The sequence below is a fragment of the Hippoglossus hippoglossus genome, chromosome 6 (genome assembly GCF_009819705.1).
Source record: "Hippoglossus hippoglossus isolate fHipHip1 chromosome 6, fHipHip1.pri, whole genome shotgun sequence".
Classification (NCBI taxonomy): Eukaryota; Metazoa; Chordata; class Actinopteri; order Pleuronectiformes; family Pleuronectidae; genus Hippoglossus; species Hippoglossus hippoglossus.
The window spans coordinates 19,675,276-19,692,838 of NC_047156.1; the positions used below are offsets into that span (position 1 = coordinate 19,675,276).

A 17,563-nucleotide genomic window follows, 5' to 3' on the forward strand; every position below is an offset into this window, starting at 1 on the left:
CGCCTCCTGTTATAAGATGTTGTGGTGCCCCTCAGCTGATAAGCTGCTTTGGATAAAAATATGAGTTGATGTAAATATAATTCCATGTGGATTTTACACATGCTGCACAATGACCAAACAACAGAGGGGGGGTTACAGATGGGCTTTGCTAAAACCACATGCAGAAAAAACTGATAATTAACATTACTGCCTACAGGAAGAATAAATATATGGAGAGCTTTGAAAATGAATTTCAATACTTTTTATCCTTAAAAGTGAAATAACTGTTTTAAAGACTTTACAACACTCAAAGAAGCTCTGTAAACTGATCATTTCCTTTGTGCATAAGTCTTGATCTGAAAAGAAACTTTTAACTATAACTTTAAGAAAACTACAGTATTTCCATATGAAATGTAGTGGAGCAGAAGGGTAAAGTATCATAAAATGGAAATACCAGGCCTACCTTGTAGTAACTGAGTAGATATACTTGTTTTCTGTCTACCACTGGCTTTAAAACTAAATAAAAGTACAGTTTTTATTACCTACACGCCAACAAGTTGTGTTTTGATCTGTATTTGTTTGATAGTTGGCAGGATTATGTTAAAAGTACTCAACTGATTTTCATGAAATTCTGTGGAGGGGTGGGGCATGACCCAAGGAAGAGCCCTGTACATTTTTGTGCAGATGATCATTTTTGTTTTTGACAAGTGACTGATTTCTGAGATGATGATTGATGGATCTTAACGTTTAGGAGGCTGATATTTGAGTGTGTGCAATTTGGAGCAGATCCAGATAAAAACCAGTTTCACAAGCAGCCTGTTGACTTGGTATGGACCCTGCTGAGTGCCCCTCCAGTTTTATATGGAAAACCCTGTCAATGATGTCCCTCACCCTGCCGCGAGGTGGCGCTGTGGTGCGATCCGTCGGTGAAAGAAGCAGATGAAGTGAACATGTGAGTCATTGAGCAGCGCTGCTCTCCTCAGCCCGTGTCTGTCTGTGTCTTCGCTCTGATTGGATCCTGAATGCATCACAGAGAAGAGGAGTGACACACACACACACACACACTGACAGAGTCCCCCCTGGAAGAAGAAGAAGATGTCTGGGACTCCGACCACAGCTGCGAACCCACAGTCCGCCAAACTGAAGAAGGAGGAATCTTCTTTCCTCGGTAAATTAGGAGGAACCCTGGGGCGTAAGAAGAAATCTAAAGAGGGTGAGTGGCACACAGAAGATGCTCTTTGTTTATTATTGATACTGGGATGTTATGAAAGCCCTCTGTGTGTGTGTGTGTGTGTGTGTGTGTATGAGAGAGAGAGAGAGTGAGTGTGTGTGTGTGTGTGTGTGTTTCTGTCCATGGTGCTGCAGCAGCAGCAACATGATGAAGTGGAGAGTTCTCCTACTGTGGGACGTCCCTGCAGCTCAGGCATGATTCACTGAGATATTCAGCGTTTTCACATCACTTCAATTCACAGAGCTCCTCTATTCAACATAACCTCGGCTCGTTACTGTCAGTAAATCATGAAGCATGATGTGCACTGTGATCTTGATGTCCCAGTGTTTGTGTGAGAGGCGGGACAAAGGCTGCCAGCAGCTCCACGGTCATTCACCATGAGGTAACAAACAGAAATAGAGGCCAGGGTCAGTGAGCGGTGACAGGAATGTAAGGTTATGAAGCAGATAGACGTGTAAGAGGATTACACCTCTGACTTTATTCTGTGGTCTACACACAAACTCACCGAGTCCTCTCGTCTCACCAGTTGTTGACCAAACTACTATTTTCTGCCCCTCACACATGCCTCTCGCTGTCTGGACAGCTGCAGGGTTTAACAAGTCAGTGTGTGTGTGTGTGTGTGTGTGTGTGTGTCTGTGTGTGTTTTCACAGCCATGTGTTTGTCATCACCATTAAAGCAGGACCAACAGCAGGAGTTTTTTCTAATTGTTTAAGAGCCTCCTTAAAGTCCACAACATGATTGAATATCAGATCAAATATGTCTGTTTTGGGGGAATTGTCTAGAATATGATGTACAAAACATGTACAACATGTTTCCTCTGATGGACTGTTGTGGTTTTACTGTGCTCCCACTCAGGAGTTGGTTTCACAGAACCTTCCCAATTTTGGGAAGAAATGTGTTAAATGATGCACAAGACCTCATCATAAAGCCTCGGTGAAGTACTGCAACAATATGGTGTAGATTATAGATTAGTAATCATTCATGACTAATGACTGCAACATGCAACTTCACCAGTAGATGTCACTAAATTCTACACACCGAACCTTTAAATATATATTTGTATTGTAGACTGCTGGTTGGTCACAAAGGCAGATTGTCCCTTGGCAATATGGGCATTTTTTATTATTTTATATAAACTCATTGATTAACAGGACAAAAAATTTGCGATATGACAATAACAATAACAAGAATTAGCTGTAGCACTGATTAACATAATACTTTCCAGACAGGGTGGAATAATATGAGGAATGGTAATATTTGTTTCCAATATTAAAGACATTTAAGGGAAAACACTGCACATTTTATCAGTTTTTTAAAATGATCAATTGCTACATTAAAATGTCCATCCTAGTAATCCCCCCTCACATTGAGCATTTGGTTGTCGCAATAAACTTTAATGAAAGACCTTTGTTTTGCCTGCTTATGGCTCAAAGTCAGTGCTGTAGGTGAGGATTGCTCAGTGTTCACAGAAGGGGAACCCCCGTGGCCCAAGTGGATTTTATAGCTCAGGTGAAACACAGGTCAGAGACAATCTAATAAATTTAGAAACAGTAAGAAGTGAAAGTACGTGGGGGTGAGTGCTGCTGAGGCGGCATAGCTTGTTGCCTCACTGCTGCTGTTGCGGTTTCTGTTAGTTTTGGGTGTGGTACATCATATTCTTTAGGGAACACACCCAGCAGAGAAGACTGGCCACCAGAAAAGCTGCTTCACTTTAGCTGAATAATCATTAACAGTTCAAGCAGCCATACATCTGTTGAAGTGCAATGTCAAACCCTCCTCTGACCCTGGTTTTGGATTGAACATGTTTCTTCTGTGAGATATAAAAGACAATTCCTGTAGTTGGAGGCCTGGTTTATGTGTCTGGCTCTGTAGATTGTGATAAACTAAAGGAAGTGTGCGTCTCTCTGACAAGTCTCTTTGCAGTGCAGGGCTGTAAAAATAACAATAACAGTGAAGTGAAGGCAAGAAGCAGGGTCTTGCTTATTAAGGACTGTGAGGACAAGTGTCAGGTCACAGCCTCACAATACTATCATAGTGTGGACATACAACATACATCTAAAACACAAGTTCCATGATGGATTCTGATAAGAGTAAGTCATCTCTTATGCTTTTTCTATCCTGTTTATTCTTGTTTTTTTTTTACAAATTTAACCGACTTTGTCTTTTAAAAAAATTGAGTACAATATACATTAATGAAGGTATTGTTCATATGTTGAACTTGACCAAGATAGTATAATTTGTATATTTTATCTTGTTGCTTTGCTTCTTCAGCTCTTAATTGATACTGGTGATTAAAGAATTGAAGATTGCTGGTAAAATTATATTAACTTGACAGTTATGTTATTAACAGTCATTATCTAGTAAATGTACTGATATTGAGAGGGTGTAAGAGAAACCAAAAAATATACATAATAAGCAGAGTTGCTGTTTCAAGCAAATATGCAAATAGGGTCGTGTCAGTTAGATTTTATTAGAGTGTCACCAATAAACTAGCTGAGCTGATAGCTTATTAATATGAGTTTCAAAATATGTTGATATTACAAGAGATCGTGGTTCAGAATAACCACAGATGTGGAATGTTCCTTTCACTCAGTTCTGTCCATTGTCCATGTCACAATTCAAGACAAATGTTGCAAAATTTAAAAGACTATTATCAAAAATGTTTGTTCGTGTTATGTTTTTAAGTAAAAAAAAAATATATATTATCAGCAGATAGTTTACATGTTTTGAAATGACTCTCAAGCAATGTTATTGCAACAAATTTATTTTAGCCTGAACAAGGTTCAACTTCCTCTATCCTTTAACTCTTGATTTGAATCAGCACATCAAAAAAACTTCAATCCAGATTTTTTTAAGGAATCATTTCAAAATGCTTTCCACAGGAAGATGTTTTAGACTGACAGGAAGGTAAATATGGTCCCCACGAGAATTAGTGATAGTTTTACTTTTGAAACGGTCTTGTACTGTTTAAATATTCATGTGATACAGCAGCTGTGTTCTCATATTCCTGTCTTCTCTGGATCTCTGCTGTCCCTTCACTTGCTGTTGGGGAGGAATATTGGAGTGTTTACTTCTCTCTGGGTGTGGTGTGTTGTACACTTGTGTTGGACCCGGTCATTGCAGTGATAGTCCTATATAAGGGGGATTTGCTGTTGGATATAGTATATGAATACTGTGAGGAAGACCTAGGGCTGAACAAAATTCTTTGCCATGATGGTGTGCACTTGGTTTTCTATAGTTTTGAATTAAGGGAAGAAATTAGGAAGAGCAACAGAGGTGATGAATCCCTCCTCCGGGGCAATAGGAGGAGTATGTCCAGATTAGATATCATAGATCATGCACAGATATGCAAACTTTTATTTTATAGAATAATCAATGCAGAAAATGTGTTGATTTACATTTTACATTAAAAGCTAGTTTATGTTCTTAATTCGATTGTGTTCAAATTGTGTTTTCTTTTTATTTATAGCTATCTACAATAAAGTTTATGATTAAACTGTATTATTTCTTTGTCATAAGAGGTTGATAATGACATCTTAGGAATCATTGCCAATGTTTTGAAAAATATCCAATATATCGGCATCAGAAATTCTTAACCCACAAAAATCCATATTTTTTGGGCTTAAACAGAAATAGCAGTAGCACAGCATTAACTAAATATAACGATTAATGAATATTAGGTGTTATAGGTCAGATCATGTTCTCTGATGTTTAATATCTGCTGAAGGCCCCATGTGGAAAAGACTCAGAGACACTGTCATCTCCTGGCGGCTGTTACTCACTGGTGCCTCTGTTGGTGTAAATAACCGCAGCTATATTTAAGGTCCAGTCTGTCTCCTCCATACTGCAGCATTATTTATATCTCCCCTCCTGTGCCCCCCCCCCCCCCCCCCCCCCCCCGGGAGCAGTGGAACCAAAGGAGACAGGGTCGATTTACTCTGTTGTTTATGATGCTGGCTGATTAAGTTTAGAGCCAATTTCCTCTAAAGCAAAAAAAAATAATCATCTTTATTTTCTACATTAATCACTGTGTACTTTTACATAAAGCTTAGTAAAACCGCTGAAGAGCTTTTTGCTTGAATTAATGCAGTGAAGCTGACGTAAGATAAATGTTCTCGGCTGCAGGCTTTAGTGCACGTTTGTTAACAGGAGTACAGCAGCAGCGTGATTGGTCATCGGCTGCAGCAGAACACGTTAAAGGCTCGTTGAAAGAGTTTGTCAATGAAATAAGTCGGCTCTCTCAGGTTTGTGTGAAATTAGTAGATTTGAACAGTAAGTTATAAAGGAGGTCATTGTTTTTGTGAGGAAATACTATTTATGAGGGTTAAAACGCTATAATGCACTCATAACACACATAGTGGATATCTAGTCGATACTACCTGTGACATCTGTCCTGTGTCCACTGCCCAGAGGCTCCTGCTGCGTCGCAGTGGAGTTCAGTGCCTTGTGTTCTGTGTGACATCTCCTTCCTAACACACACACACACACACACACACACACACACACACACACACACACACACACACACACACACACACACACACACACACACACACACACACACACACACACACACACGTACGACCAACACACGTACGACCAACACAAACCTCCCTGCATCTCTGGTAACTGGACCGCAGAGGTGGGGTGGAGGGCTGTGACAGAAATAAACACGTGATGACGCCCCTGCCACTGTCCAGCCCCAACCTACTGAGGTTCACACACTCCCGCACACCCTGAACGTACATACACCTTACTTTCTACCTTTGCTCGCGGCCATCGGGGGGGAACCCGCAGGTTTATGGTGGAGACATGGCGGGGCTGCTGTGTGGGACCAAGAGAAAGAAACAAGGTAATGTGGTTTTTCAGAATGCTTGGCTTTGAGGAACTTGGACGTGGAAATTAGGAAGTAGGATCTGTTACCTTCAAAATGTGATGTTATACTTGTTGTGAGAGGTCAACAAGTTGTGTCCACTGTCACCGTAAAATTTTTAGAATTGACTTTGGTTGTTTTACGAGGGAAGCTGTTAAATTTCTGTGCTGGTGATTGAAAGAATTATAATTTCCACATCATTCTGCATACATCTGTAGTGGTGATTTAAATATATTAGCCATTTTAACAGATTTCCCTTGACTATGTGACTGAAGCTCGGTCCAGCTCAGTGCAAAGCAGCAGTAATCCAGTCAGATGTACTCAGAGGGAGGAAGCAACACAATTATGATGAAATGGCTCTGTAATTACAAAGCAAACTGCTGATCTGATGTGAGGTCCAGGGCTCGGGTCTGCTCCCAGCTCGTACGAGAAGCCTGAATCAGATACTAACTCTGTGGGGACGTCTCTCTGTACAGACTTTGAAGTCTGGATTGTACATAAACACACTGTTCTAGACCCTCTTTCATTTTATTCTCAATTAGAGAAACAATGATTTTACGTGTTTTAATTTGAAAAAAGTGCAGCTTTTTTCAGCCCTTGCATCTCCACCTTATAAATAGCAGGGTCAATGGCCGATTTGAGAGTATTGATTGTGGTGCAGCCTGTTGGAGGTCTTACAAATTGAAATGGTGGATGATAAAAGCAACGTGGCCATTAAGGGGAAGAAAGCCTTTAAATCCCAGGAGTGTCTCTGCAGTCAGAAGTGAAAGCACCTCAGCAGAAATGGACTTTCTGTGTCTCGTCTCGTTTTTAATCAGAGTTAATGGCCCAGTTTCAGACTAAGTCCTGATTCCAAGGATATTTCAGTGTGTGGGTAGTGATTAGTCAGCATATTGTAGGCTGGTACTGAAAAATGACACATATTACTGTTAAGTTCCAAGATACATGCTCAGATGTGTGGACACTATGTGCCATGATCCAGTCTGCAGAGAGGAAAGAGGTTCACAGGCTGGAGAAGTGAGGAAGTGACAGACGTGTGACGGCTCTGGCAGCAGCTCAGAATCAACACACAGCTTGATAAGCTTATCCACCACTGCAGTCGTCCTAGAGTTTCCTATTATTCTAAAATGCTGCAGCGCAAGTAGATGGACGAAACTCTTAAATATATAATTAACTTATTCCACCTTGGTCAATAAACTGTCGGCAATATATCTCAGCTCATATTCTTTGGAATTAAGTATGAGATAGAAAAGTTTAAATTAAATTTTAAAGAGTCTATTGAAATGACATATATGTTGTCTTTTGTTTCAGTGGAGATGCCGTGAACAAAAGATTGTTGTTCAATAAATGTTTTCCACTAAACAAGGATACAAATACAAAAATAAGATACAAATTTAACTTAAAGTAAAGGCTCAATGAATGTGTTACTACAGTAGCACAACTTGAAGATCACATTCCCCCAACAAGGCTAACGCCCTAACTCGACATGTTAAAGATGAGGAAAAGAATTCCTGGATTTGCCCAAAATTTGATGAGGTCTTCCTTGGGTCCTACCCCACCCCTCCATAAAGTGCATGTAAGTCTCTTCAGGAGTCTTTAGGTAATCCTGCTGGCAGAGACAGGCCGACAGACGGCATTAAAAACATGACCTCCTCGATCGAGGTAATTATCAGCAAAATGCTTTTAAGTCCATAAGTGAAAAGGCAGAATGACCCCTATCAGTGTCATACAGTATATAATAGGTATGACTTATGCAAGAGCTTTAACCACATACAATATCTGGTGGGGATTGTGGCTAATTCTAACTATAGTTCTAGATGTTTTAAAAATAACATAATATTTCATCTAAAACATCTCAATTTGCAAAGTTAACTATCGCGATAGTACTGTAATAAAACATAATTTTGTTTACCTCTGCAACTAAATTGAGCAGAAGCATAAACTAGTAGAACATTTAGAAAGGAAAAAAGTAAAAAGTTCGATTAACTATTGTTAATCTAATCTCAACCTCATTTGCTAAAATTTGGCTCATGATTGCGTCTATAAGGGAAGAGTGGATAAAAACTGAAACCCCCCCGCACTCTTTTTTGTGCACTTGTGACACTTATTTTTTCTTTTTTCATTTAATTGATCTGCAAGAGAAATAATTGATTTAATAACTAATAAGACTTTATTTATGTCGTACTTTTCATACAAACGAAATTTAACACAAAGTGCTTCACATAAAAACAACCTCCATCAAGTTCACACACACACACACACACACACACACACACACACACACACACACACACACACACACACACACACACACAGCAAAGGCTTAATAGAGCAAATAAAAACACGAACTGAGAAAATGTCTTCAGGACTTTTACAAGTGCCCATTGGCAACTGGACCCGGCCCCGCCCCTCAAAGACGCCCCACCTCCCATCCAAGGGGTCTCCCCAGCTTTAACCAACCAGCAGGGGCATTAACCTCTGTGGGTTTTATATGTAACTACCTACTGATAATCCGGGACAAGAGGTGAAACATCCCCAGCAAACACAAGCCAGCCCAGGTGCCCATGCACACCTGCCCATCTCCCAAATATACCAATGAGGAAACACTAGAGGCAGAATTAAAAAGAAAAATCCAAACATCTAATGTTTTCCTGCTGATTTGTTTTTTATTGAATTTGTTGCACGTTGAACTGTTTTCTGAAAGGTTCATGGTTTTGGTGTTTTTGTCTGTCCAGTGAGCGATCTCCACGAGGAGGGCAAGAATGCCATCAACGCTCCAATGCTTCCCACAGGGACCGACATCCATCCAGAGGACACACTGCTGGGTACATACACATATTAAAACACATGTGTTTAACATTATTATTACCTGATTGTGTAAAATACATTTTTTTAAATCATGACTGGACATTGCAATGCTCTTGAACTGCTGTCTCTGACATTTTCAACTTCTCAAAACATGTGTTTGTGAGCTGACTGTCAGAGGTGAGTGAGGTTACAGGGAAATATGATTGCAACATGTTGACTAATGGAGACAGTGACTATACAGGAGCAGGAAATGAAAGTGGGTGGGGCTGGAGACGCCTCTGTCGTCTGTCACCATGTGAACCACTGTTGACTGTAGATTTGCATTTGTGAGGGACAACATGATGTCCCACTAACTAAATGTGTTTGGAATTTAACAGGAAATCTGAGTTTCACACTGACTCATTTTGTCTCACATTGTCTCCATCAGAGGAAAACGCTGAGAGGATCATGTTGGACCCAACATCGAGGGACAATCTTAAATTTAAAGATCTATTGAAGGTGGTTGCACAGACATCATGATTTCTCTTCTGCATAATCAGAGCAATAAAAATATAATGTGTAACTTGAGGAAGAGGTTTCATTGCATTTCGACATGTTTCCAGGTTCTGATCGACTGGATCAACAGTGAGTTGGAGGAAGACAGGATCATAGTCAAAGACCTGGAGGAGGACTGCTATGATGGACAAGTGCTGCAGAAGTTATTTGGTGAGGACATCTTTATTCATACAGCTTCTATTGGCCATCAATGTGCCATGTACCAGAATGTAAAATATTTAGATAAGGGGAAATAGAAACCTGCAGACAGACGTATTTTCAGCAGAACAACAAGCTGCACCATCCCATAAGGAGTCAAATCACAAATATCAGAGACAGTTACACAATCAATAATTGAGTGTTTAATTGATTCATAATATGTCCTTTCATACTGTGAGTTTGTTGCCTCACAAAGGTCCATGATGAAAACATTTTATTTTCCATAAACGTAGTGTTGACATTAAACAGCAATTACAATTTATTTATCCTTTTAACAAGCTGTGCATTAGACACCACTGTATTTTGTTTATTAGTAGAAGTGCACCAGTAATTCACCAAGTATACAGTGTTGTCTTGAATTATAATTAAACTTGCTGTGGTTTATATTCTTCTGTTCTTCTTGTCACGATCTTCAATTTAAAGTTTTTCCTAATATCTCCTGCTTGATACGACATATCAACATGGTTCACAGTAAAGAAACATTCTTTCCTTCATTTTATCATATTCACTTAAAATAGTTTTTTTTTTCCTTCTGAAACATTTGAAGGAAAACACAATAAACGGTCCATGAACACAACATAAATGTTCTATTACATTTCAATATTCTTTCATCCAGTGTCCACTGTGATAAATGTGTATTCACCAGTGTGCTGCTGCTTCACCATCAGTGGTTTGTGACAGGCTCCCCCTTCTGTTGGTTACGGGTCATAGCAGGCTGAAAGGTTCACATGTTTAGATTCATTTGTTGGTGGCACCTACAGTATCTCATGTTTTTCTGTAGGCTCGACAAAATATATCTACCAAATTAATATAGAGTTCATATCATTGAAATAGTAAAAAAAATACATTTATGCAATAGTTGCAATTATTGATTAGATTGACATTTTAATATTTATATGTAACACAAGTAGCAGAACTCTGTGTTCTGTGGTTTGTTTCTTATTGCTTCATTTTGCATTTCATACGTTAAACATCAGATTCTATTCTTTCTCCACCATGAATTATTATTTTTGTGTCATCAAAAAGAAAACTCACACGCTCAAACTCCCTCTTCACTTTCCCTTCATATTATTTTTATCTCCACAATACAGATGATTTCTTCTTATTATTATTTGTTCTCTCATATTATCTCTTGTTTTAATTTCACCTGCTTTGTGTGTCTGTTATTATTTTACTTCTTTAAATTACTTCCTGTGTGCCTCCTTCATGCTTTTTGCCATGTGTCCAATCATCTTGTATATTTAGTCTCCGTGTTCCCAGTCCTCTTCGTCTGTTCGGCTCCTCAGTGTTTCCTCATGCTTCTGTCCCCTCATCTTCCTCAGTATCTTTAGAGCTGTTGTTTCTGTTTGCATCTTTCTGCCTGATTCCTCTGTAAACCGGTTTATTCCACATTAAATGATCCTCACTGCTACTGACTGCTTTGGTGCATTGTGCGTCCAGGCCACAACACATAACACATATGAAATAGGACTGATGTATCATTGCATTTGTTTCAGAAGTGTCAACAACAACAATTAAAACACACAGCAGGACACATTTTATAAAGTGCTGTGCGATTTCTTGCACTTCCCTTAAAGCCCCCTTTTTTTGTTTTCACACTGCTTTAGCACTTTTGCACCTTATGTAATCTCACTGTGTGGCATCAGTGCCCAATCTGGATTTCTGTTTTTAATCAGTGCTGCTGCTACTGCCTTTAAAAAAACTAAAACAATACTTGAACCCACGCAGTGGAGATAAGCCTCTTATTTCTCCTTAGAGCAAGAGCTGTTGTCTTGAAGATCTGTTTATGATACAGGCAGGAAAAAGGACCTGTTTTGTTCTGCACCTTTTTGGGGTTTGAAGTACTTTTGATGTGACTTTGGTCTTTTATGACTCCCCTTGAAATATCTTCTGAGCATTTGCAGCTTCCTGATTCAGACTATTTTCTTAAAATCACAAGCATTTCTCACATTTAGTGGCGTTCAAGAAAGTACTGCTGCATGATAATATCTGCAGTTATTCATGATTTGTGTTTGCCTCCGGGTTTGACCTGACACTATTGCATCTCGACCTCTCCCCTTGTTGACAGAGAAGTTGTCGGGCAGGAAGCTGAACGTGGCCGAGGTGACCCAGTCGGAGATCGGCCAGAAGCAGAAGCTGCAGACGGTTCTAGAGGCCGTGAACGAACTGCTGAGGCCTCATGGCTGGACCAGCGAGTGGAGTGTGGACTGTGAGTTTAACTCTAACCTCAGTCATGTGCTGTTTAGGTGAAATTTAGAATGACACTTCAGTGACATTGGTGAAATTACAAGAGACAGATTAATGAACGAATAATCTGAATTAAGGCATCAGAGGATGAAATGTCTTGACTTTAATATTTTAGTATGGACCAGGCTTAAAAAATATAAGACTCGTCCCAATTCCATAGTATCCTGAACTTTAAAATGTTGGAATATCCCTTTATCACATTACTGACTCTTTATTTGCATTCCAGATGGTGATTTATAATCATGAGCTATATAGCATGAGTTATGAGTAACTCTACAAACATCAGAATGTTCCTACAGGAGCTGATGCCAGTCTTGTGTGAATCTGTTCTTCATCAGTTACTTTTTTGCAGCTTTCTTAATTCTTTTCTCTCTTAAAAAACACCAGCTGTTACCTTTCACATTTAAAAACAAACTCCTCTCCACATGATGTCAGCTTTTTGTGCGACAGAGCTGACGGCGTGATTTTACTGTTCCAGCGATCCACTCGAAGAACCTGGTGGCTATCGTCTACCTGCTGGTGGCCCTCGCGATGCACTTCCAGGCCCCCATCAGGCTGCCCGAGCACGTCTCTGTACAGGTGGTGGTGGTCAAGGTAAAGTGGCCTGTCAGCCTCGGACAGATGTTTTTATTCATTTTATTCAACCTTGATTTCACCAGGAAAGCCTCACTCATTAAAATATGAACAATATGAAGAGGGTACTGGCTATGCGCTGTGAAGATAAGCAGCTTGAATAACATGAGACCGATAACAGGAAATATGGCCCAAAATCTGAATTAAACATAGATGCATTTACAGAATTGCCAATACCATTTTTGACATCATTAAATCACATACTAAATCAAATATTTCTTATATCTTTTTTGTTTTTCCTCTTTGTCTTATCTGTATATGAGATTATCAGAATCTGCATCAACAACTTGAGTTGATCTCTCCTGTCCCCTTTGATTTGAGCAGAAACGAGAGGGCATCCTGCAAACTGCTCTAGTGACCAAAGAGCTGACGAGCACCACAGAGTAAGAGCTGATGCAGTTTCCTGTACACGTGACCCTGTTGTCACTGTTATTAATGTGTAAATATGAATGGCTGGTGAATGGTGCACACAGCCTGGAAAATGTAATGATTTTAAAATCTGTCTCTTTTTGTTTCAGAATGATGATGGGAAGATTTGGTGAGTGCCAGCCTCAAACATGATCTGTTTCATGATATAGTTTTATAGAAGTGTCCCTTTTAGTTTTAGCATTTCCCTGCTCAAAGGAATAGTTCAACATTATGGGAAATAAAAACTTCTGCTTTCTTTTTTAGACCAAATCATTTCAGTACATCTGAACGCCCCTGATTGAAACCAAACTTTGTTGTTGCCGTATCTAAGCTGCTAAACTGAATTAGCTGCCTGCTGCATGTAGACTTATTTTTACAAAAAACTGATATTATAAATATTAATTTACGTATCTAATATCTTTGAATCCTCGCTTCTCCACAACAGAGAGGGATGCGTTTGACACCTTGTTGGATCATGCACCTGACAAGCTCAACGTTGTAAAATCGGTAAATAAAATATACTTCCTTTCTTTGCATGATAACGGATTTTAGGCTATAACCACTTGAAATGTGAGATTTTACAATTATCCTTAAAGAAACAGAGGGTGTAATATTCTCGTCGTCTTTTTAACAGTCGCTCATCACCTTTGTGAACAAGCACCTGAACAAGCTGAACCTGGAAGTGACTGAGCTGGAATCTCAGGTAGGAGATCTAATGGTTTATCTGAAGTATTTTAACCAGGCGATCCAGTGAGATATTGAAGTGATCATTATTATCACACCTGTTATGTAACAGGTTCTTATCTTCTCTCCTTCCCTTCATTTGCATTTCAGATTTTAATATTCAAGATTCATTTTATCCAAATCTGATCTAGGTATACAGTTTCATCAGTGTATGTATATGCTTTGTGTTTGTGTGTGTGTGTGTGTGTGTGTCCAGTTTGCTGATGGAGTGTACCTCATACTGCTGATGGGGTTGCTGGAAGACTACTTTGTCCCTCTGTACAACTTCTTCCTCACCCCTGAGAGCTTTGAACAGAAGGTGAGTTCAGCCTCAACAAGGGAAACGACCTTGATAAATTGTAAGATTTGTATCAATATGATAGTCTAATAAAAGGAGAGTATATTAATTAGCTTTGTTTCCCCTCAGGTTCACAATGTGGCGTTTGCCTTTGAGCTGATGCAGGACGGAGGCCTGAAGAAACCCAAAGCCAGACCAGAAGGTAATTTACTAACAGAGATATATCCCATTATTACAAGATCAGATAAAATACATTAAAAGAGAATTTTCCAGAGAAGATTTCGTGGAGACTGAGTGAGAGTACGTGTCTGACTTGTACTGAGAGAAAGGCAATGAATGGTTGATATAGACGTCTTTATGAACTTTGTCCAGTAGATGGAAACCTTGCTTTATCTTTAAACTGTAGCACTGGAGGGATGGTGCTGAGGTTAGATAGCCTTCAGCTCCACTTTGTTGTCCAGGCTGAGCCCTGCTGAAGAGAGAAGAATTGAAATACGTGGCTTCATGTTGTAATACTTTGACAAAAAGACAAGTTAGTGTTTTCCCCTGTCTTCCAGAGACATCATCTGCATGGTCCTTGAAGAGTACGAAGTGTTTTCACACTCACTGAAAAGTACTCATACCTTCAGGATGTGTGATTTCACACCCTTCAACAAATTAACCTGTCAAGCTCTAATCAGTATGTCACTTCACGGAAATGCTCCAATTTGGCCTCTCACTTTAATCCACAGAATTTGATAGTGACACTTTAGATTTAAAATCAGATTTATTTGTTGGGTAGTTTAAAGAGAAATTCAAAAATTCAGTATAAGTACTGCCCCTCAGTTTAGAGACGTTAATCCCACTAACGTCTACACTACACTTAAGCCTATATATTGAATTCTATATATTACCCAGTATATTGAACAGTATATTACCCTCTTAAACTGTATGTACTTATATAATTATCACAGATACTTCACATTTTATTCACTACTTAAATCTTAACGTGTATTTGTCTTTTAAAACATCCACATTTACCTTTTGTTCTGCATTGTCATGTGACATATTCACTATCCCATGTTCTGTATTAACTTATATGAACGTTTGCCTTGATGTATTTAAAAATTCCTATTCTTTTTATTCTTTATTTATTTATATATTTCTCCATTTCATTATACTTACACTATACCATCTTAAGAGATTAAAATGACTTGCTCCCCGCTTCAATGTTATTTCAAAAGCGTTGCAGATCTCGGACTTAAGTATTCAGGGTTTTTGCAGTAAGTGAAAACATTACAGCTGTTCGCTTCATAGCTGCTCTTCCAGTACAGTATATGTGTTTGTGATCAGCCGTGGGTTTGTGTGCCTGTGCACCCTCATTATAAATGAAAGCGGAGCGCCATTAATGATATCAACAGTGTCAGCCGGGCTAACAGGGGAATGCACAAGATAAGGAGCGTAGGGCACGTTAGTTTAGATGTTGATGCAGTGGCACCGCTGTAACAAATGGTGTCTGGCTGGAATCCCTTTAAATAGACCTGGTCGGAATGAGAGATTACAATGAGCAATAAGCAACTTATGTAGAACACCATGGTACTGAGAGGGAACAAAGTGTTTTCATGCCTTTGAGTCTCTACTGGTGAGAAGTAATACATCATTTCTTTGGCGCTATTTTGAAATCCCATTTCATTTTCAAAATTACAAATTGCACTTTGATGGAAAGTCGTCCGACAGAAATCATAGCGGAGGCTGCTTTGTATTTAAAATAATGTTTTTCTCCTGAGTCTCAGTTTTTCTTTCCTCCACGGATCCAATTTTTTTTCATGTCAAAAGGTCTAAATATTCTGAAACTCCTCCAAGCAGTTCAGGTTTGGCACACTCCAATGATCTCTGCTTTGTCTCAATTTCTGTTTTACAGATGTTGTCAACCTGAACCTCAAGTCCACCCTCAGGGTTCTCTACAACCTGTTCACCAACTACAAGAACTCTGAGTGAACTCGTCCGCTGCTGCCTGCTGATACGACTCTGAACACTGTGCTGATATTATATGTTACAGTCTGGACACTGGAGGCCGACTGGGACTGAAGGTCGTTATGTGTGACTTAAAAAGACACAGGGGGAGCCGCCTGAGAAGGGCTCTGAATGTTTTATATCTTCCCTAAATGTCAGTGTTTTTTCGTCTGTCCTTAAGTGCAACACAGGAAACTGTGCAACCTTTATCCCTGCATTTGGGCAGCATCTAGAAACTGTCAGAACTCAGTTGCATATCCTTCAGATTATTTAAGGAAGATACAAATTTTGTTATATATTATATAGTGTCTAATAAAGCTTTGTATAAATATTAAAAGAATGGTTGCCTTTTTGTGAAATATGCATATTTACAGCACCTTTCTAGTCTCTTTGAACAGTGGGACAGGCCAAAGTGTGGGCTAAGCAACAGTTATACACAAACATGACAATGTGAATACATAAAAGAAACTAGAGCATTTAACTCCACCGATGTCCAGCGGTCCCCTTGAATTCAACCAAGCTGCACTAGATCTGTGGGGAATGTCTAAAAATGCCCTCATCATGTTCATCATCTCACAATGTTACAGAAAGAAAAGAAAATTCCTGGATCTGCCTCCTGATCCGGATCCACACCAAAATTCTTCTCTGAAATCCACATCCAATTCTACCAAGTTTTGTGGTAATCTATTGAGTAGTTTTTGCGTAATCCTGCTGACAAACAGACAGAGAAACAAACAAACCCAGATGAAAAAGTAACCTCCTAGGCGGAGGTAAAAACAGCCATGTTTTATCTTTGAAGCATTGTCTTTGCCGTCTTGCAGAGCTGCGAAATGGGAAATCACAGAGTTGACTTCAACACATACAATGGATAGACAGACCGAGAATGAAAGACAGACACCATCCCTCTCTCATCAAACACCTGTTTCACTCCAAACAGCAGGGGGCCCAACTCTTGTTGTGTCCCTCCCATGGTCCACAAAATAGGAGTTATCTGCTGGGAGCTTGGCTGTACAACATATAAGAGCCAGAATGGCTGCAAGAAATAAAAAATGAACCATCAGCATGATAAACACCTGAAAGTATTCAACTCTTGACCTTTCACACCAGATGTGTAATTCCTCAGCCAGACAAAGTCACAGCTGATGCAAACCAAGGAAATATTTCTTACCGTGTCTCCATGATTTCCACGGCAGTCAGTCAGTACAAACGTTCGCTCATCCCCAGACTTTATCCTCCTTTTCTATTATCACACACACACAAGTTTTATATTTCAGAGTCACTGAAGTATTCTGCAATTTTCCTGTTACCATTTACTGCTTCCCACTTCCACCTCTCCCTGTCCCAAGAGATCCACAACGTAGGAATTGGGGTGAGTGGAGTTCAACTTATAGAAAAAAGTCTAACTTCAAATGATAATTTAATATTGTGAATTAAAAAAGACAAACAAATAGAACAGCTTCTGATGAATATTAACTGGCATAGTATAACTATTAACCTGGCTTTAAACCAATGCAGCTTGGCATCCTGTTTTTATAGATAAGTCAGGTTATTGAGATTTGTGTCAGATGATTTGTTAAATCATTAATAATAATTTACTCTTATTATCAGTCATATCTG

The 17,563-nt window shown here is 39.3% G+C and overlaps 1 protein-coding gene across 4 annotated transcripts; it reads left to right on the forward strand.

Annotated features, from left to right (window-relative positions):
- The first annotated feature begins 935 nt into the window (after positions 1 to 935).
- Positions 936 to 16,307, forward strand: parvb (parvin, beta). Of its 4 annotated transcripts, XM_034589114.1 has the most exons (14): positions 5,935 to 5,981; positions 6,014 to 6,063; positions 8,820 to 8,909; positions 9,320 to 9,390; positions 9,495 to 9,597; positions 11,714 to 11,854; positions 12,371 to 12,486; positions 12,850 to 12,908; positions 13,044 to 13,063; positions 13,379 to 13,440; positions 13,568 to 13,636; positions 13,874 to 13,975; positions 14,084 to 14,156; positions 15,855 to 16,307. In XM_034589114.1, the coding sequence occupies exons 2-14, from the start codon at positions 6,024 to 6,026 to the stop codon at positions 15,929 to 15,931; spliced, it is 1,023 nt and encodes a 340-aa protein (XP_034445005.1). In that variant the 5' UTR covers positions 5,935 to 5,981; positions 6,014 to 6,023; the 3' UTR covers positions 15,932 to 16,307. The 4 variants fall into 4 exon arrangements, with proteins under 4 accessions (XP_034445002.1, XP_034445006.1, XP_034445003.1 ...); XM_034589111.1 differs by lacking the exons at positions 5,935 to 5,981; positions 6,014 to 6,063 and adding an exon at positions 936 to 1,192; XM_034589115.1 differs by lacking the exons at positions 5,935 to 5,981; positions 6,014 to 6,063 and adding an exon at positions 3,148 to 3,301.
- The last annotated feature ends 1,256 nt before the right edge of the window (positions 16,308 to 17,563 follow it).